This window comes from Anolis carolinensis, chromosome 6 (genome assembly GCF_035594765.1).
Source record: "Anolis carolinensis isolate JA03-04 chromosome 6, rAnoCar3.1.pri, whole genome shotgun sequence".
NCBI classification, from domain to species: Eukaryota; Metazoa; Chordata; class Lepidosauria; order Squamata; family Dactyloidae; genus Anolis; species Anolis carolinensis.
The window spans coordinates 54,069,490-54,095,737 of NC_085846.1; the positions used below are offsets into that span (position 1 = coordinate 54,069,490).

At 39.4% G+C, this 26,248-nt stretch overlaps 1 protein-coding gene across 4 annotated transcripts in view; it reads left to right on the forward strand.

Moving 5' to 3' along the window:
* gli3 (GLI family zinc finger 3) overlaps window positions 1-26,248 on the forward strand; it is a 297,548-nt gene that overhangs the window by 124,561 nt on the left and 146,739 nt on the right. For all 4 annotated transcript variants that reach the window (XM_008112874.3, XM_008112872.3, XM_008112873.3 and 1 more), the window contains one exon: window positions 25,873-25,905. In XM_008112874.3, coding sequence (XP_008111081.2) covers window positions 25,873-25,905 — 33 coding nt within the window. The remainder of the gene's footprint in view (window positions 1-25,872; window positions 25,906-26,248) is intronic.

The window sequence follows — 26,248 nt, forward strand, 5'->3', positions numbered from 1 at the left end:
AAGCAAATACAATAACCTCAGCTTTTCTCTCTCCTTCACTCCCTTTTTAACAGAGCATATGATTGGCCTGTGGAACTGCTTATGATAGAAGAGATTTTTTTGAATACAGCATTATCAGTATCCGTTGGTACTCATTATCAGTATCGTTATCTGTGATAATGACATAAACTGGCCTCTTACTTTTTCCTCAAAAGTAAATCCTATTGTTGTACATTTTAAATAAAGATTGGCATAAACATTTAGGACATTTACATGTAATGAAGCATTGTGTGCAATTTCTTTAATTATTTAATAATGAGTATGTGGGTTGATGCTTCCTGGTTATTTTTCTTTTAATGTGGTTCTTAATACATCTTTGTAGTGTGAGTCTTTGTTTCTAAGTTATCTCTGACATGCAGGCTTCTCATCTTGGCTTCTAGCAACACCGAACCCTCTATTTTGAAGTCATCTTCATGTAAAAGCCATCTAGTTATAACTCTCAAAAATAAGAGGCTTGTCTCTAGAGGACAACTCCACATTGCAGATGGAGTATAATCCTTAACATTGTGTTTTTTTCTTTCCCTTCTGCTTTCAAATAGCTGGGGACAGTGAGTCAAGGAGTGAGAACTCCCTTTGTTTCATGTAGTGTGCATTACAGGGAAAGAATGTAACAGAGCAGAAAATGAAGAAAGACATAAAAGAATCTCAGCTCAAGGAGGTCAGATCCATCACAGACTTAGCATTGCCTTCAAAGATGCCTGGGACAGGTGGCAGTTCAAGACAATCAAGGGAGAAGCATTTGCTAAAGCTGAGATAAGGGATTCTCACAGAATCCTGCTATCTGGTCCCAGTTTGCTTTGATGTAACTCTGCTAGAAAAGACTTCTGGGAACAAGCTATTGCTACCATCTCAATGATAGGCTGCTGTTCTTGTTCCAGTGGTCCTTGTGGATTAATCGCCTTTTAAGTTTTACATGGGAATGGCTTTGTTGGAAGGACTAGCCAGGCGACCTTGATAGCACCTATGTAAAATATTGTTACTTTTCATCATTTTTCTTTTTACCATCTCCATGTTATTGGTATTTGGCTTTCTTCATTGGTTTTCACTATGGTGGTGATGTGGAGCTTTTTGACTCATGGATAGCTTGAACAGTCATTGGATAATTAGCAGTAAATTGGCAAACTGTATAACTGAAGCCATGCACTACATATACATGTGCATAAGCTGACCTCATGCATAAGTTGGAGCCAAAATTATGGATTTGCTATGGCTGATTTGCTTAGTTGAAGGTAAACATTAGTGGCATGTAACAAACAAATCTTTTCCTTTCCTTTTAAACTGCATAGAGGGAACATGCTTAGGAAGAGAGATTTTGAGAGAGTGAAAGAGAGGATCTGTTTATTTAAGGGGTTACAATGAATGTGTGTGCAAATTGTACTGCTGACCTTGAAAATGTCTATATCTATTCAGATAGGGAAAGGATTATAAGACAGAATGAAAATGTGGCCTAAAAAAGGAAAGGAAGACGAGAAAGGAAAGCAACCTACTTCTGTTAGGGGCAAAATGTGAAGTTAGTGACAAGAAACAGAAGCAAGGAGTCCCCTTGGCATGGTAGGCCATGGAAGATTCACTCCCAGCAGCCAGCATTTTTAATAGGGGCTTTTTCTCTAAGCTTTGTGCTCTCCCCCATTTTGGCCACTTTAGGTGAAGGGGACAGGTGATTGCTGTTTTTCATAGGAACTTATTATATAAGCCTTACAAGGCCTCAGTCTTTCTGTAGGACTCGCAAAGCTTGCAGAATGACTACAAACTCTTGCACGACTTATAAATCAACCCTTATGAAAAATGATTGCTTAATTTTGTGGGTAGGTCAACCCAGTCCACTCTCAGTTTCTCAGTATCATTTCTGGGCAATTTAAGAAAACAAAGCCTGTAATATTTGCCTGTAATATTCACTATGTTTTGTAAAAATGTTATATATGCATGTATGTGTTAACCTCATGTATATGGCATATTTTAGGGCCAAAATTATTGGTTTTGATATAAGCCATTGATAAGTGAAGGATCATTCAGTGGACAGGGGAAAGCTTCAGTGCCGTTTCAAGAGGTCAGCTGCCCTGGTCACCTCCATTTTACGTCCCAGGCATTAAAAAAGGTTGGAGGTGAACCTTTTATAAAACGTTCACTTCCATGAGTTTTTAAACATGAGCCTACAATGTGATGCGGTGGCAAAAAAGGCAATGGGATTTTGACCGGCATAAATAGGAGTATAGTGTCTAGATCCAGGGAAGTCATGCTACCCCTCTATTCTGCCTTGGTCAGACCACACCTGGAATACTGTGTCCAATTTTGGGCACTGCAACTGAAGGGAGATGTTGACAAGCTGGAATGTGTCCAGGGGAGGGCAACTAAAATGATCAAGAGTCTGGAGAACAATCCCTATGAGGAGCAGCTTAAAGAGCTGGGCATGTTTAGCCTGCAGAAGAGAAGGCTGAGAGGAGACATGATAGCCATGTATAAAATGTGAGGGGAAGTCGTAGGGAAGGGGGAGGAAGCTTGTTTTGTGCTGCCCTGGAGATTAGGACGCGGAACAATGGCTTCAAACTTCAGGAAAGGAGATTCCACCTGAACATTAGGAAGAACTTCCTCACCATGAGAGCTGTTCGGCAGTGGAACTCTCTGCCTCAGAGTGTGGTTGAGGCTCTTTTTTTGGAGGCTTTTAAGCAGAGGCTGGATGGCCATCTGTTGGGGTGCTTTGAATGTCATCTTCCTGCTTCTTGGGAGGGGGTTGGACTGGATGGCCCATGAGGTCTCTTCCAACTCTGATTCCATGATGCCACAGCAGAGAGAATGGTTTTGGATTCTCCCTGGATAGAATAAGCTCCTGCTTTTCACCACTTTAAAGATTGGTATTGCTTCTGTTTTGATAAGAGTTAAGATACATTACTGACACTGTCCTATGGATAAATTTATCCAGGTTTTTGGGTTGATTTTTTGATTAAATGTTTTAGGCTTATACATGAGTATACAGTGTTCCCTCACTACTTTGCGGATTCACTGTTTTGCAGTTTTTCAATAAACTCTAAAAGACTATTATAAATCATAAAACATTATAGTTTACAGCCTAAAGAAGGGAGGAAGGAGAAGCCAAAGGGAGAGAAAATGAGCCCAAGTGGCAACGGGAGAAGGAAGTGATTTATCAACACACAATTGGTTGATAAATACTTAAAATAGTGTATAACTACTAAAATAATGTATAAATATTAAAATAAATATAGTGTCCCTACTTCGCGGATTTTCACTTATTGCGCGTGGTCCTGGAACGTAACCCCCGTGATAAGTGAGGAAACACTGTATATGATAAGTATATTATGACTTATTTGAATACAGGTTGTGAATATCCCTTATCTAGAAATACAAAATGCTCCAAAATTATCTGCATGGGTACCTGAGATAGTGAAACTTTTGCTTTCTGATGGTGTAATGCACACAAATTTTGTTTCAGGCAGAAAATTATTTAAAATAATGTGTATAAAAGTACCTTCAGGCTATGTATATAAAGTAAAACATACATGAATTTTGTGTTTCGACTTGGGTCTCATTGTGATATTTCTCTCTGTGTGTATGTATATATTAATGTAAAATAAATCCAAAACACTTTAGGTCCCAAGCATTTTTGTTAAGGGATACCCAACTTGTATTAAGTCAGGAATAAAAGCACACTGTCAATCCAAACCACCTGTTTTGTTGCATTCTTTTGAAAACCCGAAACAATATACATATGCTGGTGTGCATTTGTATCCACATTACAGGATGGAGGGTGATCATCCATCCATATATGGGTAGTGCAGCTGGGAATTACGTCAGATATTTTGTTTGCAGGTGTGTTTCCCATTGAAAATGGACATCTTCATTAAGGCTGTTTGTGTCCTGGACCAGCAGCTGCTTATAGCCTCTCCCACTGTCTCCAACTGCCATTCTTCTGGTCACTGAGTGGGAGGCAGTCAGCCAGACACAGCTCCATTGTGTCTTGTTCTAGCTTGCAGTTGGTGAGATCTTCCCACTGTCTTCAACTGCGAAAGCCTTTCCTGTGGCCCAACTGAGAAGTATCAGACATTTTAAAAATCAACAACAAAACACTTAAATGTCAATAGGTTTATTTCTACCATTTTCCTAAAACCTCATGAATGATGGAAAATGTCATGGATTAGGAAATTCAGATTTACCAAAGTCATGGTCCACAGGAGTATATGAATAATTTATTTTGCAGTCATCATGAGAAGACAAAAACAGAGGGAATAGAATCAAGCGGACGAAACTCATGGAGAAATGGTGGAGAGATTGGAAAAGATCAGGTCTTAAGGATTATTTAAAAAGCAGATGAAAGGCTCTCCCCTCATCCCAAATGCCGTTGTTCTGGCCTCAGAAGGAGAAATAATAATAATAATTGTTATTATGTTTATTTATACCCTGCTTTATCTCTCCCAGAGGAGATTCAAAGCCACTTACAATTAAAAGCATGACCACATAATTTAAAATATACAAATATGCAAACATTAAAACAGAATTAAACATTAAAACAAATCCAAATATTATGAAACTACTGGACTTAACTATTGGCAGAAAACTACTGGATTTAATCTCCTTTATTTATGCCATTCAGGTTTCCTTTTCTGTCGCATCTTATTTAGACTGTAAGCCTGAGGGCAATGTAATGATTTGTAAGCTTTTGTGGCTATAAACAAACAAACAAATATGTGTTTAATTTACTTTTCCCGCAAAATAAACCTATAAATCAGTTGAATAATAATAATAATAATAATAATAATAATAATAATAATAATAATAATGTTTTTTATACCCCCACTTTATCTTTCCCAAAAGAAACTCAATGCAGTTTACAATTAAAATAGTTGAGACATTTATAAAGTAACAGCCGTAAACCATGTATATATACAGATTTCATGGAACGATTTCATAGACCAAAAGGCTTTACCAAAATGTCAAATTTTATCTTTTTTTATCGTGTCAGCAGTGACTTGAGAACATACTGCAAGTTGCTTCTGATGTGAGAGAGTTGGCCATCTACAGAGATGTTGTCTGGAGGACGACCGGATGTGTTACCATCTTCGTGGAAGACTTCTCTCATATCCCCGCAAGCTAGAGCTGACAGACTGGAGCTCACCCTGTCTTGCGGATTTGAACCGGCAACCAAATCCAGTTGTGCCTCCAGAAGGAGGCCATTCTACAAGTGTGGTGATGCAATGGAGGAGAGTATTTCCTACATCCTCACACAGTTGATATGGATCCCCTTCACTGAACCAGAACAGCTCTAAGTTATTCCTTATTATGTCTGGATGCCTATACTAGGTTCTGCTGTATTTGGGGTTGTCGTGCCAATATTTAGAGGAGCTGGTGATACTACTTTATTTATTTTGATTTCTTTGCAATAAAAGGTTTGAGTTGACGCTTCCACACAGGCTAGAATACCCACCCCTGATTATTCGTGATACGCAGGGGTGTTCCCCTCTCTCCACATCCTCTGTTTACCTTTTATAACAAAAGAAAAGTCTTGGTAGGAGCCACGAGGCTTGGCTTACCTTCCTAGGGTTTGAAAATGAAACTAAAGAACTTTGGAAAGCGGATGGTGGGAAACCTTTTGGATTGCACGGAGCAGCACCAACTGTTCAATGCTCGATGGATATCGTGTTATGACCAGTACAGGATTGTGCATTTGCCTTTATCGATGTTATCATTATCTTCAGATCCTCATGGGAAGCACACCTGATCCTTTTGCAAAGGGTTCTTAAGGCACTTAGGCTGATCTCACTGCTAATCTTAAGAAATGTAAAGTGGCACAATCCAAGTTAATTTAGTAGGGTTATAACATAGGCCGGGGGTGGGGGGGTAGGGGAGGATTAGACCAGTGCCAGAAAAGGTTTATCAGGTGGTCCGGTGGCCTAGGGAGAGGTCCAGTAATTTTGGGGGTCGACAGGATATTACAGGAAATTTGTACCACTTTTCCCTAGTTTAGCTTTCCCTTTAACTGATTTGGTTAAGAAGAAATGTCAAAAGACAATCAGATGGCGGCTGGGGGGTGGGGTGGGTGGGAAGGGAGAGGAGCAAGCATTTCAGGGTTTAAAAGAAAGGCTGAGTCAGGCTTCAGTATTAACCACACAAACTTTTGTAAGTACACTGACAAGCCTGCATGCTTTGTTTATAGATTCTAATGACCTCATCAGATTGCCTGCGTCTGGTTTGTACAGGGGCATGGGGAATCTGGTGCTCCACACCTCGCATTGCCCAGATACAATTGAGGACGATCACATGGGGTGAAGTGTGAGCATGCCATTTCCTTCCATAGATTGTATGGTAACATTGGAGTCTCAGCATGCACTGGCTCTGCACTCCTTCACCGACGGAGCTGGGACAGCGTCATGTGGTACAGCAAAGGGCATGCTGTCAACATGGAAGCCAGGACTTTTAGTGCTCTTCTTTCAGGGGAAGAGGAGCACTCTGTAACAGACACACAATAAGATGCTTTGTTTAAAGGCATGTTGTTGCATGCGTTCAAGTCATTTTTTATTTATAGTAACCTAAGGCAAACTTATTATAGGTTTGTTCACATATAGGTTGACTTTGCCTTCTAAGGTAATAATAATAATAAACTTTATTTATACCCTGGCCCATCTCCTTGAAGGGACTCGGGGCAGCTGATACTGGGAAGTTAAACCCCTTGCTACATAAATGAGTCCCAGTATTTGCTGTGAGTCCCCACTTTGGGAGAAAGATGGGGTATAAATACACATAATAAGTCTTCTTTATTGATAATTGTTTTTAACATAACTTGACTGTATTCATTTTGTCGTGTCTGCCTAATAAATTCCATGACAGCAACTGCAGTTTGTGCTAAACCTCGATACAGTACTTTGTAACTGTTGTCGTAATAAGTACCAGACACTAGTAACTAGCCCGATTTCTTTTCATTCTTCTTTCGCTATTAAGAAGTAAAGAATGAAGGCAAATGAGATTTCTATGTTCTACCTTATTTTAAGACCCTGAGAGATGGATAATAGGCAGTACCTTGCTGATGAATTTTAATAAACACTAGTTTACAGCATTTGACAACAGCGGACAAATGTGTGCAATTACTTGGAAAAACGTCTCTAGTATTTGTTTGGACATAAATCTCTCCTTAAATCTTCCCAGCTGGGAGTTAGGCTAGTCTTTCCTTACAGCAGAATCTGAGCTTTGTTTCATGTTCAGCTCCTCTTAGTCTGGAATAATTCTGAAACATATTAGATAGATTGCTACTTCCAAAAGGCCTAATGAAATAGCCTTCATTCCTAGCCTCTGGGAAATAAGCTCACAATCAGGCAGATTTCTCGATTAAAGTAAAAAAACCTGTGTGAAAATTGCTTCATAACAATTTGCAGAGTTGATCTTAGCAGTTTCTTGCAGAGTGAAAAGAGATATAGAAAATGTCTTCAATTGTATGGGGGTGTTTTTATACTTTCCAAATTAGCATTTATACACACACACACATAGTAACCAAGGCTGGAAAATCTCACTTATGAAAATCAGTGAACTGTTAAAATCTAAACCATATTTTAAATATATGCATGCTAATATAGGTGGTTATGTCAGTCTAGCTGAGAAACACTGGGTAACTTTAAGCTGTCAATTTGTATTTGGTAATTTTCTTTTTATGTGCGACAAAGGAATGGAAGTGATTGCATGTAATGTTGTGACTACAGGTGTTTTGTAGTTAAATTATTCAATAAATCAAAATCAAGCATGTTGCTGTAGGTATTCTTTCAAATAGGATATTTAAAGGATTCTCAGTAGCTTTCCTTTGATTGAACAGGACACTCATGCCAGGTGGAAAACATGCTGTATTTTGATTAATGGCTGTGTTTGGAGTCAAAGTCTAGGGACGCAGTAAAGAGCAGCTCATATTTTACTTGATTTAAAAACAAAATAAAACATGAAAGCTCATATTGCATAAAGGAAACAATTCTTAGATACCAACTGCCTCTCTGAAACTCTAGCTTTGTAATGACATACAATCTCCTCTGTGCATTAAAGAGTGTGTGCAGTTTGTGCTTGTTAGTTTGGAACTGATTACCTATTTAGTTAGTTAGGTAGTTCTCAGACCCAAACTGGCCTAACCACACAGGGAAATATTACTGTGTTTTTCCCATAATGGTTGGGAATTTAAAGATTCAACATTCTTGGATGTGTAGTGAAATTGTATACTATATGCAGGTTCTTCATTTTCACCAGAAAGACTGTTCAGTCCTAATACTTTTTGAAAACTAGAGGAAATACATGGGAACAACCGACAAGAGGCTTTCTGGGTTCTTTGTTTTAAAGCTACTGTTTTTCATAATTTCTTCTGAGGGCATTGTGTCTCAGCACACCAGAATGATGACAGGAATTGCAGGTCTCCCAGAGAGAACATCTAAGCTTTCTGTTTCCTCTTAAAATTGAAACTGAGACCCAGAACTAAATGTTTGGAAGATGTAAAACCTGCTGCTGAAAACATACTTTCCTCCTGTTTCCCCTTTGTTGCTTGTTATATGAAATGAATGGTATGGCATGTTGGCATTTTTTTTCATTCCCTTTTTACCACTGGCTGCAGTTTGCAGAGAGGGAAACCTAAAGGGGTTTGATGCCACATCATAGGGTTTTGATTACTTAATGTCACAAAAAAATACCATGCTGTCTGTGGCAGTCTCATGTCTCCTTTGTCCTGCCTGAGAATGTTTATGAAAATGTCAAAATATCTAGAACACAAATCCCATGAATCTTTATTTGTTTTGGTTCATAACTTAATTTATCACAAAGTTTATATATTTATGTATTGTTTATTACAAAGTTTTATGGAGGCATTTTGCAAGTGAAATGAAACAAAACAACATGGAAATAAAATTTAGAACAGATTAAAACCACCAACAGAAAACAACTTTATTTCTACAGAGAAATAAAAAGCAAGAAAGTGTCTTATCAGAATCCCTTCCTGAGACAGAAGGCAAATTTGAATCTAGTTTGCTACTGTTATTATTATGTGCTGCAGATAAATTAAAAAACAAAAGAGGCACTGTCCGTAGACCTACTTACTTTACATAGTCGATCCCTTGTTATCTGAGTATGATGGTCTTCCAAGTGTGGTGTCATGGCGGTGGGTACGTAGGTTACTGTGGAGTCCTATTCTTGACCCACATGTTCTTCCACAGTGAGGACATCAGATTCCAGATGGAAGGCGGTCCTGGTCAGGGTTGGCATGACGCGCCTTCCTCTTGACACATTTCTCCCTTTTGCCCTCCATTCGTGCCTCTTCAAATTCCACTGCGCTGCTAGTCACAGATGACCTCCAGTTAGAGTGCTCAAGGGCAAGAACTTCCCAGTTCTCAGTGTCTATGCCACAGTTTTTAAGGTTAGCTTTAAGTCCATCTTTAAATCTCTTTACCTGTCCATCAACATTCCGTTTTCCATTCTTGAGTTGGGAGTAGAGTAACTGTGATTGGGCATTCGGACAACGTGGCCAGTCCAGAGGGGTTGATGGTGTAGGAGCATCGCTTCAATGCTGGTGGTCTTTGCTTCTTCCATCATGCTAACATTTGTCCACCTATCTTCCCAAGAGATTTGCAGGATTTTTCGGAAGAAACGGTGATGGAATCATTCCAGGAGTTTAGTGTGACGTCTGTAGACTGTCCACATTTCGCAGGCATATAACAGGGTTGGGAGGACAATAGCTTTATAAACAAGCACCTTGGTGTCCCTACGGATGTCCCGGTCCTCAAACACTCTCTGTGTAATTTGGAAGAATGCTGCACTCGCAGAGCTCAGGCGGTGTTGTATTCAGTGTCAGTGTTGACTTTTGTGGAGAAGTTGCTGCCAAGGTAGCAGAAATGGTCAACATTTTCTAATGTTACACAGCTTAATATTTTTGGCATTGCAGAGGTATTGGCTGGTGCCTGCTGGAAGAGCACTTTGGTTTTCTTGATGTTCAATGAGAGTCTGAGCTTCTCATATGCTTCTGCAAACGTGTTTAGAGTGGCTTGTAGATGTTCTTCTTAATGCCCACAGAGAAAATGATCATCAGCATATTGGAGTTCTCTAACAGATGTTTTTGGGACCTTTGTTTTGGCTTTCAATCTGCTGTGGTTAAATAGCTTGCCATCTGTCTGATATATGATTTTCACTCTGGTGTGAAGCTTCCCATCAACAAGATGAAGTATCATGGTGCTGAAGATGGAAAATAAGGTTGGGGCAATAACACATCCCTGTTTGACACCTGATTCCACCTTAAATGGGTCACTTTAGGAGCCATTGCTGTCCAAGACTGTTGCTATCATGTTATCATGGAGGAACCGCAGGATGTTCACAAATTTTTCAGGGCACCTGATTTTTTGGAGGATGCTCTAGAGAGCACTGATTCACTGTGTCGAATGACTTTGCAAGGTCAATTGATGCCATGTACAGAGGTTGATTTTGTTCCCTGCATTTTTCTTGGAGATGTTGTGCAGTGAAGATCATGTCCACTGTTCCTCTGGAGGGGCGGAAGCCATTCTGGGATTCTGGAAGGGTGTCTTCTGAGACAAGTAGAAGGCAGTTTGCAAGGATTCTTGTGAGGTTTTCCCAGTGCAGGTCAGCAGGGAGATACCTTGATAGTTTCTGCAGTCTGTTCTTTCCCCTTTTTTGAAAAGGGTGATTATAGTGGCATCCTTGAAATCTGCTGGGATTTTCTCAGTCACCCACACTTTTTCAATGAGCTGGTGGAGTTCTTCTGTCAGTTCAGGTCCACCCTCTTTAACGATTTCAGCAGGGATTCCATCAGATCCATTGGCTTTTTTTTTTGTTACCTAATGGCATTGCTGACTTTTTCCAGACTAGGCAGCACTGCAAACTCATCCCTGGTTTGTTGTTGTGGGGTTTGTGAGCTAACTTTTTCAGCCACATTGGAGCTGCGATTCAGGAGGTTGTGATAGTGCTCTTTCCAACGTAGTGCAATTGATTTTTTGTCCTTCGGAAGTTTGGTTCAATCTGATGAGCGTAGAGGGTGTATGCCATGATTTCTTGGTCCATAGATGACCTTTGTGGCTTTAAAAAATCCCTGAGCATCATGTATATCTGCCAAGTGTTGGATTTCTTCAGCCTTTTTGTCCACCAGATGTTCTTGAACTCTTTGGTCCTTCTTTGGACCTATAATGATAATAGTAATAATAATAATAATAATAATAATAATAATAATAATAATAATAATAATAATACTTTATTTATATACTGCCCTATCCCCCGGATGGGACTCAGGGAGGTTTACAGTCATAAAAGCAACACAAACATTACATAACAACATAATACACATTATTAAACAAAGTAAAATAATACAATTATAACAATAAATCACACTTACATGACCAGATCAAGGGAACGGGAACCATAAACCCAATATATTAAAATGTATCATTTTAGGCTAGGGAAATCTTGTGCAATATATTCAGGCTCAGAAATCGGCGGTAGTCCAATGTAATTACTCAAAAACCTGCCGACACCACCAGGTCTTCAGTTCCTTACGGAAATTGGATAATGTAGGGGATTGCCTGATCTCTTTTGGCAGTGCTGGGGGGGCCCTGCCGAGAAGGCTCATTCCCTCGTCCCCACTAGCCGCACTTGAGACGGTGGTGGCAGCACGAGAAGAGCCTCCCCGGAAGATCTCAAGGTCTGCACTGGCTCATAGGAGGAGATGCGATCACGGAGATAGGTAGGGCCCGAGCCGTATAGGGCTTTATAGGTCAAAACCTACACCTTGAATTGGGCCCTCAGCTTTTGCACTAGCATAGATCTTTTTCTTAGCAGTGCAGTTGTTATCTCTCTGCCATGTTTGAAAGGCTTTCCTTTTCTTATCAATTAACTGTGCTGCTGGACCTCTTTGTCATTTTCGTCAAACCAGTCTTGATGTTTCTTAGTTCGGTATCCAAAGCCTTCTTCGCAGGCTGTGATGATGGAGGTCTTCAGTTTGTTCCAATGTTCCTCAATATTATATGGTGTTTTATGGGTAGATGATCCTTTAGTGTTGTCTGGAGAAGGGCTCTTTGGAGGGCTCTTGAAGGACTTGGGTGTTGAAGGGCTTGTTTTTCTCCCTTGTAGTCTGTGATTGGGGGTAGTCTTGATAGCCATCGTGGATTGGATTAACCTGTCGTGTGTTCAGCAGTCTTTAGCACCTGTCATGGTTCTTGTGAGAAGCATGTTGCGGCAGTCTCTGGCAAGTGTAATTACATAGTCTAGGAGGTTCCAATGCTTTGACGGGGGGTGCTTCCATGATGTCTTGAGCTTGTTTTTCTGTGGAAGAGTGTGTTGGTGATGACAGGTTGTGTTCCACACATTTTGTGAGAAGCAGGATGCCATTCAAGTTGCTGTTTCCAACCTCATCTTTCCCTGTGGTCTCTGGCCATAGGTTGAAGTCTCGCCCGACTTTTGCATTAAAATCCCCCAGGAGGATGATTTTGTCCTCATTAGTATCTCCGATAGGATGGTGTCCAGCTGAAAGTAAAAAAAATTCCTTGATGTCTTTATCAGCATCTAGTGTTGTTGCATAGGCACTTATGATGGTTGCCTGTTGGTTTTTGGTAAGGTTAATTTGGAGGGTTGAGAGTTGTTTGTTAATGCCGATGGGTGCTTCAGACAGGTGATAGCAAAGCCAACTCTGTGTATTCTTAGTTCTTCTTCAGGCAGTCCCTTTCAGAAGAAGGTGTAACCTCCTTTTTCTTTCTTTAGCTGTCCCTCTCCTGCTCTCCGGGGCTCCTGAAGTGCTGCTATGTCGATGTTAAAATGTCCCAGCTCCTTGCAATAATAGCAGTCCTGCGTTTGGGGCATTCATTGTCTGGGTTGTCCAACAGTGTTAATACGTTCCATGTTCCAAAGTTCATTTTTCGTTTTTGGCTGTAGGGTGATGACGTGACAGCCCAGTCAGGGATAAGAGAGGCAGACTATATTTAGGGCACCTTTTCTAGCACTTTCCCTGTGTGGGGTGGGCAGAATGCATCCTAAAAAAGGACGACTGAGTTATGGCTATAGCTGCCGAACTACCCAACTGCCTCGGACCTTGAGGTAGAGCGACTGAGTCCATATCCACCACCCACGTGCCAGTCTGTGACTAGGGCTTCCAGATTTCACAGTCCTGCCCCTGTCGCCACTCACTGATCACCATTGGACTTTTTGTTTTTGTTTTTCTTGGAAGACGCCTGTGTGTTAGTTTTTTAAATATGTAGCAGTCAGTGCACAGTTGATGAACACACAGTCTTCACAGAGTGAGATGCACAACCAGTGGCATGGTTAACATGACAACAGTGGCTTCTCAGTCTGTTGCAGCCTTCTTCCACCTTCAAAGCCATTGTAACATGTGCCATGCTTTCTTCTGCCTGCTCCATCTTTGAGGTCTTTGGGTCTTCAGATTGTTCTTTGTCAGAATCCTCCCCTATGGCCCCTCCTGGGAGTATATGACTCCATTGGTTGCGCCCGCAGGTTTGTTGGAACATGCAACCCCCATCACCATGACAAGGTGACAGTCCATTGAGGGGGCCATAGATCTATAATTTAGAGATAAAACATTATCTCTCAATCATATAAATAATATGAATAAAAGTGAAAAAGGGGGGGGGGGTCAGTCAGGTTAAAACACATACGTTAGTGAAACACTTCAATGTGAAAAGGAAGAAAGACAGTTGGAAGTTATGCAAAAAAACTACTGCTATTCTAAAGGGATAAGGAAGAGGACAATCTTAGGGTGTTTTATATGTGAAAAGCTAAGAGCCAAAGGAGGAGCTGATTATAAGAGAAAACAAGGTTAAATAGAGAAGGGCTAGACTCTTGAGACATTTGAAATAAGTCCAAGAAATTTAAAGTTAAAACAGGAAAAGAGAACAATGCAGAGTAGTAATATGATTAGATTGACAAGCAGAAAATATTAAACATTATATATACAGAAGTTCTTGGTTAAGAAGAGGTACAATTGCTCACCCTCAGGCATTAACTCACTAGGTGGCTCTTATCATTGTGCCTCTGTTGTTCAGTCTTCTATAAATCCTATTAATTTAATAACTTATTTTTAAAAGACACATGCAGCTTTCCAATAGATTTCAAAGTGATTTCATGCTGAATTTACCTCCAACAACGAAGTATGGGAATAATGATAATTACTTGCTTTTAACATTGTTATATATAAATTATAGGTATTGCTATTTTCACTCGCAATATGTCCATAATTATGTGTCTGTGCACACAAGTGTAAGTTAACAAATCTAGGGCTTTAGTATCTGCAACTTGCAGTTTCAAGGGGCAATTTCTGCTCCACCAAAATACATTAGACAACTTAGTGGAGAAAATCAAGGCCACAACATTATGGATTAAAGCTGCAAAAAAGGTTGGTGTAATCATGGGACCGTATCTAGATATTGAACAATCTACATGTTGGTTGATAAGTCTGTGCTTGGAAGCTACTGGATGACCCCAGTGATGACAGCTGCATTCCACCTGGTTGGATGCTACTTCACGGTTTCCCCTGTCACTGGGTATGTGTTGAGGGCATTGCCTTCCCAACAAGATGTCTTTCTGCTATCCACAGTTCCACAATCCTTTGGATCTGACCAGTTTCTTATACAGTAGAGTTCCAGTTATCTGACTTAAATGGGCGGGCCGAATGTCGGATAACTGGATCTGTTGGATAATAGGGAGGCCTGGTTTAGGGAGGCCCAGTGCGTGTTGCTGCCTAGCAACAAGCTCCGCGTTTCTCAAAGGGACAGGCCCTTGCTGGAGGGTGGAAACTCTTTCCTCCAGCAAGGGCCTGGCCGAGGGAAACCCGGGACAGGACACTTACCTTCCATGGCTGCTGCTGCGTCTGCCTCCCCCTCTGCCGCCTCCTCCTTCACCCGAGGAAGAGGGAGATAAAAATCCTTCTCTCTCTCTCTCGAGCTCCCTCCGGCTCAGCAGTGCTCCCTTCCTCAGGCTGCCCCAGGAGGAGGTGCGGAGGAGGGGGAGGCAGATGCAGTGGTAGAGGCAGCCATGAGCGCTGCCGCTGGGGGGGGGGGAGAATGGGACTTGCCACCAAGCCCCTGGCTGTGCCCCGAATAATACGGACTGTCGGATAAGTGGAAGACAGATAACCGGAACTCTATATATAATATTCCTGAATCCAAATCCCTTGCCAAATTACCACAAATGCAGGAGGGAATGCCCTGCTCTCAGCCATCTTTGCCCAACCTACCACAACAGCTGCAACCAATTGCCCAATTCATAATGCACCACATATTACTGAGGCCCTTCTATACTGCCATATAATCCAGATTATCAAATCAGATAATCCACATTATCTGCTTTGAATGGGATTATATGAATCCACACTGCCATATAATCCAGTTCAGTGCAGATAATCTGAATTTTATATGGCAATGTAGAAAGGGTCTGAGCGCCTAGCCTCTGGTCCAAAAGGTGTGCATCATCATCCTGGTACAAGACCCCAAGACTGAAAGATATGTCATAGTGACAAATTCATCTGCCAACTCATTCATCAATTGCCTTCACCAGCTTGAAATGCATAATATCCATTTTTTCAGAGTGGCTCATAACCCTTCAGTAATGCTTTTCCAGTAGGTCTGATGAAATAAACATCGTGCCAGGATATTGTATCTCCAGATACACCATGTTCTTACTAGCTTTGCTCAGGAAGTCCAGTATTGTGTGATAAATGCATTTGGAGGCTCTATTCACTTGGCTCCTTCCAAAAACATCAACTGTTATGTATTCTCACAATACATTCAATCTGAATGTGGTCTGAACCTGAAGATACTGACAATACTGCCTCTCTTCAATCCAGTGCTTTCATATGCAGTCGAGTGAAGAGTCATAGCTGGTTCGGGGCAAGATGTTGTTAGTACAGTGCAGCAAGTCATGTGAAAAGGGAAGCCTGGCATCTATTCCATGCTAGCTAGACTGTTTACAGCTGTAAAGCTCTCTTTCTCCACTAGCTACACTGTATGCAGTTCGTCAGGCATCAGTACATTCTGATGACTAGTCAAGACTGCAACGATTGCACCAGAAAAGGAAAAATACTGACTTGGGGGTCAAAATAAGGGGTGCAACTATTAAGTAGTTCAGCACTGGCCACTCGAGGGTGGTGACAATTAAATGGTGAAATACAGGTATGTAAAGCCATGGTACTAGCATGGTACTACAGTGTATATTGTCTGACTTGTTTATGCACCCAAACCTTCCCAGAATCTCCTCCTAACGTATCATTAGTCACTTGAATTGCTCAGTTGGACTTATTGTCCCTAGAGTTAATCACTAGTTCTTTATCTATTGTTCTAATTATGCTATATCCTGCCATGAGCCACTGGGAGAGGCGGGTAATACAATTATTATTATTATTATTATTATTATTATTATTATTATTATTATTATTATTATTAAAGTAGAGTCTTGCTTATCCAACCTTTGCTTATCCAACATTCTGTATTATCCAACACAGTCTGCCTTTTAATAGTATTTTTGTAGTCAGTGATGTCAATACATTGCAATATTTTAGTGCTAAATTCATAAATACAGTAATTACTACATAACATTACTGTATATTGAATGGCTTTTTCTGTTGATTTGTTGTAAAACATGATGTTTTGTGCTTAATTTGTAAAATGATAACATAATTTGATGTTTAATAGGCTTTTCCTTAATCCCTCCTTATTATCCAACATTTTTGCTTATCCAATGTTCTGCTGGCCCGTTTATGTTGGATAAGTGAGACTCTACATTATTATTATTATTATTATTATTATTCTCTCAACGCCCTCAAAAGGTCTTTTTTTTTTAAAAGGGTAAGTGATTACAAAACATACAGAATTTTAAAAATGGGGTGTACAAGTGGGGGAACATAGGGAGGGGTAGGGAAAAGTGAAAAGTTTGGGTGGTGCGAATACATAGGGAAAGTCAGGGAGAAGGGGGGTGGTAAGTTGAAACTTCAATTCTTTCCCCTTTCGGAAGAGTTATTATAATCTACATTTCTGTTAATGTCCTGGTTCATTTTTTATTTCAGTCCTTTTGTTAATATATATATCCAATTTTTCCCAATTTGTCTTCCTTATCGGTTTACCTCTAATTTCTTTCATATAAAAAGTTAATATGTCCATATTCTTTATTTCTTCCAGTTTTTCCAACCAATGTTCAATCTGCGGGATCTATTCTGTTTTCCACCTTTTTGCTAAAGTTATTCAGCAGCTGTTGAGATATATGTAAATATATCATTTATCATTTATCTCCAATTCTAATGATGTATCTAAGATTCCTAATAAGTAAATTTGGGCTTCATAGGAAATTTTTTATTCAATATTTTTTGTGTCTCATCATGAATTATTTTCCAGAATTTTTGTATTTTCCTGCACATCCACCATAGAAGGACCCTTCTTGGAGTTTACATTTCCAACAGTTCTTTTGGTAATTTTTGTACATTAAGCCTAATTTTTTGGGGGAAAAAAATGGAAAATCTTTAGCCAATTCTCTTTAAGATCCCAAGCATATGTTATATTTTAGTTTTTTGTTCCAAATTTGTTCCCATTCTGAAAGTTTTATTGGTCGACCAATGTTCCTTGCCCAGCTAATCATGCATTGTTCCACTGACTCAGGTTCAGTAGACCAATCAAATAGAACATTATAAATCTTTGATATTTCCTTCCTGTTTATTGATAATAGTTTGTCCCATATTCCTTCCTCTTCACAAAAGCCTACTTGCTTATCTTTTGTAAATTGCTCATTAATTTGTGCGTATTGAAACCAGGAGAGGTTTTTGAATTTAGATTTTAGTTCCTCATGGGATTTTAATTTGTAAATTCCATTGGTTTTCCTCAAAACATCTTTATATCTTGGCCAATTTTCCATTCCAAAATGTTCAATATCTTCCATCTTCTTTTGTAGTTTGTTCTGTTGTTTAATTATTTTAGTGTTTTCTGCTTTTAAATTGTTAATCTCCTTATTTGTTTTCACCATCTCTCTCTTCAATAGGCCAATCTCCTCTTTAATTTCTTTTTTTCATTTCCAACAACTCCTGACACATTTCTCTTTGTTGAATACTTTGTTTATCTAGCTTTATCTGGGCTTCTTTTTGATATTTGTCCTGTTTCTCCACTAATTTCTGAATTTCTTTTAAAATATCATTCAGGTTGACCTCACTTTGTGAGGGTCTCCTCATTAGGCTTTTGTTGTTTTCCAATTTAGATCTTGCCCCTTCCATCTTGGGAAAACAAATATATGTATAGACGTTCTCAGTCTGGTTAATTGATTTATCTTCTTCTTAGAGCCTTGCCTCTATTGGCACATTGACTGTAATTTGTCTCCCTTTCTTAGATCCTGCCCAGTTGGTTATCAATAAAAGTAATGTTATGTTCTATGGCGGTCTATGGTATTTAAGAAGGTACTTTAAATTTCCAGTAGTATGTTATCTGAAGAGTCTCACTCTAAATTAATTACTTGTTTCTGATCTACAATAGTTACTTTGTTACCCAAATAGTATTTTTAAATTTGTCAGTTCAAATTCCTGGGTTACATCTCCCACTCGCACGGTATCTTACTATCAAACTTCTCTTCCTTGTAAATTAGTCAGTTTATTTCATTGGTTGCTTACTATATTTGTTGTGATATGCTGCCACACTGGGTCCCTTAAGTCTTATAGTTGCATGTCCCACGTCGTCTCGTCGACCGGTGTCCTCCATCCCAAGTCGTCTCGTCAACCAATGTCCTCCGTTTCCCGTTTCACCGTACCGTCAATGGTGCTCCGTTCCTCCCGTGGCTTCTATAACACATTCAGTTCCTGATTAGCTGTAGCGATTTTTCTCTATGGTCCATTCTATCTGGTTTTATATCCGTTTCCGTTTCTGGCAGGAATTTTTTTTAGTGGTGCACCGCTAGCGAGCTGTAGTTCCGCTTTTAGTGAAATCGCTTGCTCCTTGTTGCCCTTTCTGTAGCAGATATCCTCCTTATGTAGATGGCAGTTCATTGTCTCCAGCGTCCTTCCAAATATGGGCAGCTGGGGATACTGTTTACAAGAAGGGCCCAATAGACACAACAAGATGTCGCTCAAGGTCAGCTGCCATTGGGTAAGATTCTTCAATTGTCCCAAATATGTCGTTAAATCAATCACTTTGTATTTTGGATTACCAAATAATAATTTTGTTAGAGTTATTTAGAGTTAACCTATTTTCCCAATATTCAATATTTCCAATAGTCACTTGATTTAGGATCCTTACTTCATTTCTTTTAAACCCTCCACTGAACCCGGTATGCGCCGATTAAGGAAAGAATTTGGTTCTTACTGAGTTCCTTGCCTCCTGAGCTCTTCTTTACTTGGTTCTTTCTTGTTTAAAATGTGAGATAGGCTGGCAGTGAGTGCGGGTTTCACACCTGCTGCCGCTAACACGATCTGCGATCCCCGCTCTCTCCCGGACCCATGCACCTTAGATCCCCACGAGGTTCAAATCTACGGGGGTGCTTGGGGCCTTGTGTCCCTTCTCGCCTCAATCCACGAGAAGAGGGGAGCTAAAAGCTCTAACCCGATCATGTAAAAGCGGTGGTTTGCTGGGAGTTCTCAGTAAACCCGACCTGCTGCCATCATGGCTCACCGGAAGTCACACCCAAAAGGTCTGTTGAAAAAGCTGACAAACTCTCTACTTTCAACACTCAAATGGCAAATTCCAGAAAAATCCTGCCAGATAATTGAATAGTAACCATCCTTCTTAGATCTTCAAGTGGTGACGATGATATTTTCCATCCCTCCATATTGTCTTACATATTAAAAACTTAGCACATGGATCAGCAAAAACCCTGTCTTGCAAAAGAACGCTGTGGTTACCAGATGCAAAATCATTGTCTGGGAGGCTAACCCTGCTCTCTCAGGAAAGCCAGGTAGTGAAGCACTCACTCAAGAATGGGGCATATTGTCCCATTAGCCTTCCAGCATAGAAAAAGAGAATCTTTTCACCACCCTGCAATAATCCCCCAAGGTCAAAGGGGCCATTGAGTTAAGTACTCCTATTATTACACTGTGGTCCCAAGGTGCCATAGTCTTTTTAAAAATGGAGTAGGGTGCAGATCTACCTCAGGAGCAAGACATATTGTCCTGGAATTGAGAGAATGCATCAATGATTCTTTTTTTCAATCCTGGAGCATGCTCAAAACATGTTCGCTTAGAGGCACAGCAGTACACATTGACAGACCAGTCTCTTTATTTTTTCCAATATTGATTGTTACTAGTTCATAATATTCACCATTGTCTGATCATCATTTCAAAAGCTTCCCTTAAATTAGTGAAGGTCGGTGTCCAAATAGACACTGTCATCAAAATAAGAAAGTATTATATAAAGATAAGATCATGGATGATGTCCATCTCTGCCTATGATTCTGGCCAGTGTTGTATACACCGATGCCCATGAAAATAAACCCCAAACTCTGTTCTTCGCAGTGCAACAGAATGAACTTACAAGTCCATTTTGGGCATCCTGCCAGGAAGTACACCTACAATTTTAAATCTGAAAATGTTTTAATCAGTTGTAAGGATTTTAACTGTTTGGTTTTAATACCATTAATATTAAATTGTGTTTTAATGTTTGTACTTTTTTAGTTTTTAAATTGTATTGCATTGGTTTTATTGTAAGTAGCTTTGAGACTATGTTGTAGAGAGAGAAAAAATGGAGTATAAATAATAATAATAATAATAATAATAATCATCATCATCAACAACAACAACAATCTTCCTGTAGGCCCTTGTAGAGTCAGAGGTGGTGATTGGGAGCCTTGGTCTCAGCTGATGTCTTAGCCGGATAGGCACAAAATATCTACCCACTGATACTATCCTACACTCAGTTCCTGCTTCTTCCAGCTGCATGTTGTGTTTTTTTTTTGGGGGGGGGTTCTCTCTCTCTCCCCCCCCCCCAGTCATGATCAAGTCCTTCCAGGATTTTTGTGCTCTGCTTGTTTCCCCCCTGGTTCTTTGAAGTGATTCCTGCTGCTCCTTTTGCCATAATGCCCTTAACCTGTGCAAATAGACATAAATATCCTCCTCAAAGATACTTTACCTAGAATAAGACTACACAATAGATTGTGTGACATCAGCATCTTAGACACCTTGAGTAATGGGACACAGCAGTGGTAATAAAGGAGAGCTTGTGCTGTGTTTGAGAACACAACTCTCAAAGACACATGCAGTAATGCACTCATACAAATTTGGCAATGATATGCTGAGCTCCCTAACTAGAGTTCAGTTCAGTTATGCCTTTTTCAGCTCATGGCTTCTCCTTTCTATTACTGCAACAAAGAAATGCCTGCACTAGCAACCTGAAAGAAAAGAAAGAAAAAAGTGGCTACTCCCATTCAGCTTTGTTGCCTAAACATCCCCCAGCTACCTTGTTTTCCCACCAGTTCACAAGATTCAAATAGGCCTGCTCCTTGATAATGTCCGCTTCTTGTTCAAGGCCCTTGTTGTGGCCAATAATGCTAGGCTCTTTGTGGGGTGCTGCTGCATAGCTAACCACCCAGGGCAGCGTATTTCAGCTCAACAGCAAGAGTTTGTTAAAATAGAGTCAAATGACAATGTTACATGTAGCTTCGTGCATTCAGCTGACACCGATTCCACTTACTGCCATATATCTGCAGCCTCTTCTTTGGTCCACTTTGGCCCTTTCAACACTGCCATAGAAAATCCAGATTATCTGTTTTGAACTGAATTATATGGTAGTGTAGACTCAAATAATCCAGTTTAAAGCAGATAATCTGGAATCACATCATGGGATATAGAGCAGTGTAGAGAGGGCCATTGTCATCCTCACACCACTTCATCGCCCATTTACTGTTGCATTGTCTCACTGCTGTTTCATTGTCCTCACAGTTTCTGCTGCCACTGCTGCTTCTCTGATTCACTTCCATTAAACTCACAAACAAATGGAGGCTCTGGTGCAGGGAAATTTATTAAAATACCTGAGTTTCACCCCTAAAAGTTTTCCTCAATTTCCACCAGCCAGGCAATATATTTGATTCTGTTGAATGGGATTTCGTACTCTACGCAGACCCTTCTGGGAAGGAGTAGTCCAAATTGCAGCCAGAACAGCCCCAGCATTCTGCCATGCCCTTGGATCATAAATTCAGCTCCCAGTGAGTCAGGAAGTATGGGCTGGAACTCTGTCAGAATCTCGTTACTAAGTTCCTCAAAACTATAGAAATGTGAAGTCTGTGAAATATTGTTCTTATAAGTTTCTTCATTGCTGCTAATGTTTCTGAGGCTTTCAAAATACCTTAAAAACCTGTTTTGTGGGATTTTAGTGATATACAAGGTGACTTATCAAAGAGAAACTCATAGTGTTTCAGATCCCAAGATGTCTGTTGTTTATGGAAACTAGGTATGGAGCTTTGATTAGCATATGAGTGATCTCAGTGTGGAATCTTTCTTCTCCAGTTCTTTTAGATAATGTTAACATGGAAAAAACACCTGTTGCCTGAGAAATTCTGTCATATTCCCCTGTTTGTATCATTTGTGTGCTTTTGGAAGACTGGCATAAAAACTCATATTGATATGTGTGTTTGAAGTAAATGATGTTGTGTTCTATTGCCATTGATCTTGGTGCAAGTTTACAATTATTACATTTAGTAGGACAGTGCCCAGATATATTTCTGTTTGAGATTAATTTCACAAACCACATTCACATTATTCTTCATACTACTTTGTTTTAAAGTTCTTTATAAATCTCCAATGTTCATGTTTTAAACATGCAACATCATTTTATACATATCATTTAGAGTTGAAGGAATGCCCATAAACTGTTTATTTGAGTCGTCGTTGTCTTCTTTCTAAACTATTTTCCCAATGGAGAGGTTAGCATTGTGACTGTTGTTTCCACAGGGCTTTGTTTTGGGCATCCTCAGGTCTCAGATTGGCAGTACATATGTCTCCGTTAATGGTGTCTATCCATACTTCAGCCATCCATGTGGTTGTCGTCCTGCAATCTCCAAATGTACTATTTGTACTACTGATGTTGATTCTCTTCTCACTGTAGTCTTGCTTCCTGCATTTTCTTGCTGATCATTTTCTTGCTATTTCTATTCTTTGACGGATGTCATCATTTGGCACATGGTCAAGAAGTGTCAAACCAAGTGTTCATCTCAGCATTTTCATTTCCATTTTGTTAAGTGATCGTTTTAAATAATTGTTTTAATGTGAAGATAACTGAGTTTAGTGTTTATGTATTTTTATAGTTTATTTTATGTTCTGGCATTGAACGTTGGCCATATACATGTTGTGCTCCGTCCTGAGTCCCCTTTGGGGTGAGAAGGACAAAATATAAATGTTTTTTAAAAATAAAATAAATTAATTAAGGTCTCATTCATGTTTCTTTGTTGCTGACCAGCACAACTGTAGAGGGCTACTAGGCAAACAACTATAGTGTAGATCTTAGCCTTGATTTGTTCAGTTATTTTTGAGTCATACAGAATGTCAGTAGTTTGCCACCATTTCAACCAGGCTGAATTTATTCATGACCGTACATCTGGCATTGTGTCACCATCTATGGAGACCAGTGACCCTAGGTATTTAAATTGGGTTGCCTTCTTTAGTGCTTGTCCATTAATTTGAATTGTTTTTCCAGTTTGAAGGCCACATTCCAGATATTCTGTTTTGGGTAAGTTCAGTTGAAGTCCATTTTCACCGAGTCTATCACTCCATGTCTGCCCTAGTTGTTGGAGGGCTGCATGTTTTTGGTGACTGAGTACTATGGTATCTGCAAATAGGAGTGTTCAGGGATGCTGTAGCAGTGTCCATGCAGAGTATGAATAATAATGGTGAGAGTGCCGATTTCTGATTCATGGCAACAGTGATGTTGAAGGGTGGTGAAATCTCTATAGGGCAGCAGACCATACTCGTTCTATTATTGTATAGTAGCTTTATCCATGTTACATAGTCTTTGGTATTCTATGTGAACGTAGTGCTTGCCTGATCAGGTCATGGGGAACTCGGTCAAATGCTTTTTGGAGATCAAGGAATGCAAAGTGCAGTGGTTTCTTCTTTTTCCTGATGTTTTTCCATGAGTAATCGGACAGCATGTATTGCATCTAATGTGCCACACCCCCGACAAAGCCACACTGATTTGGTGTAATGGCTGTGTGACTTTTTAGCCTTTCATCCAGTATTCTTTCAAATACTTTCGTTGCATGACACAATAGGCATATTGAGGGGTATGTTAAACAATTGCAGATGTCTCCTTTGCCCTTCCAAATTAGTATGGTTATACTGGTAGTCCAGCTCTTGGGGGGGGGGGGGTGATTTTTCTGTTATTATTTTGTTGAATAGGTAGCCCCACAGTTTTTGAGCATTTTCTAAATTTTAGTTGGTATGTCATCTGGGCCAGTGACCTTTCCGTTCTTCATTTTTTAATATGGCAGCCTTTACTTCAGTGGCTGTGATAGCTGATATTGGACCTAACACTGGAGCAGGGCTTATTATTGGTGGGTGGGAAAATTCTATATTACTAATGTTAGAAAAATAGCAGATTATCTTTGTAGGATGGATTGAGTGTTACTCAACTGTTTATTTGAGGATTCATTCCTAAATTCAAGGATATCATATTTCAGAAGAAGGCTTCATTATATATGAATATATTAGCAGAAGTTGTTGTCCAGATAATAGAAATAGAGACTTATGGTAGTGATAGGGAACAATTGCCAGACTTTCGACAACTGATCAATGGTAGGCTATATTGATTGTTGCCCCTCCCCCAAAGTAAATTATGTACAACAGTAAAAACAACAACTGCAGGATAAAACATGCTAAATTGAGAGTGTTTATTCAGTATGACTTAGTCAGGCTGTAACATCCAGTCACATATAAATGCTTCCAGTATGATTTCCAGATCAACAGAAAGAAAAGGAACTTGGTTATGAGGAGGGACTAATATAATGTGTTTTAATTTGTTTAATGTAGAAAGAATGATAGTAGAGAAAGAAATTCTTTCCTGTCGTACATTCATGTTACGTTTAGTTACATTCCTTGACATGTAGGTGAAACAATTTTGGAAGGGAGTGGTTTTCATACATTCAGGTATGTCTAACACAGCAACTTGGTTATTTTTTTGGTTGCGTCTCTTATTCTGCATGAGGCATCTTTTGTGCTGCGTGACACTATTCTGTAAGCAAACCTTCCGCTGACAGTATAGCACTTATGTTCCTTACTATGACCTTCAGCCTACCTTTGGACATATATAAGTTGAGTATCCCTTATCCAAAATGCTTGGAACCAAAGATATTTTGGATTTTTTTCAGATTTTGGAATTTCTGTATTTGCATATATGTACACAACGGGATTCTTGGAAACAGCACCCAACTTTATACACAAAATTCATTTGTGCTTCATATACACTTTATGCACATAGAATGAATACAATTTTATACGATATTTTAAATATTTTTGTGCATGAAATAAAGTTTGTGTACATTGAATTATTCAAAAGCCAAGGTGTAACTATCTCAATCACCCATTTGGATTATTTTCGATGTTGAAGTGTTTTGGATTTCAAGATTCCAGACAAGAGATGCTCAACCTATGGTTTGCTTTAAAGAAATATTATATTTTGTTTTTCCAAGCATTCCATGAAACATATACATTTTAAATGAATTATATGTAATTAAACTTAATTTCATTGGTGCAACAAAAATGTTTTCTAAAGATGTATTCTGAAATTACAGACAGATAACTAAGGTAACAAGGGATTGAAATAGCAGGTTCAGAGTGCTTTCTTTCGCTATTAAAGTGTGTAATTTTAAAAGAATTTTAAAAATTAAATCATACTATATCCTTTGTTTTTTTTTCAGATTCAGCCTCTGCTTTGAATTCTATAAAGTACTGTAAGTACATTTCTTTGTTGTACATTTTTTATAGTAGTTAACATACATTTGCAATTATATGTTGCTATCCTAAATGTAGTGGTATTTGATTTTTACCTTAAATGTCACTCTGTTTAAGTTTGTTTAAGTGTTAAGTCTCAAACCTTTGTGAAGTGCAGTCTGTCAGAGTACTGTCCGATTTTGTATGCCCTAAAAGTGACTCCTGGCCATGGCAACCTTTTGGATTAATTTCTGTACTTATGAAGCTGCCTTATATAGAAATGAATCATAGACTGTCTAGCCCAGTATTGTTAATTTTGATTGGCAGCAGCTTTTTAAGGTGTCAGGCAGAGGAGCTTCAGAG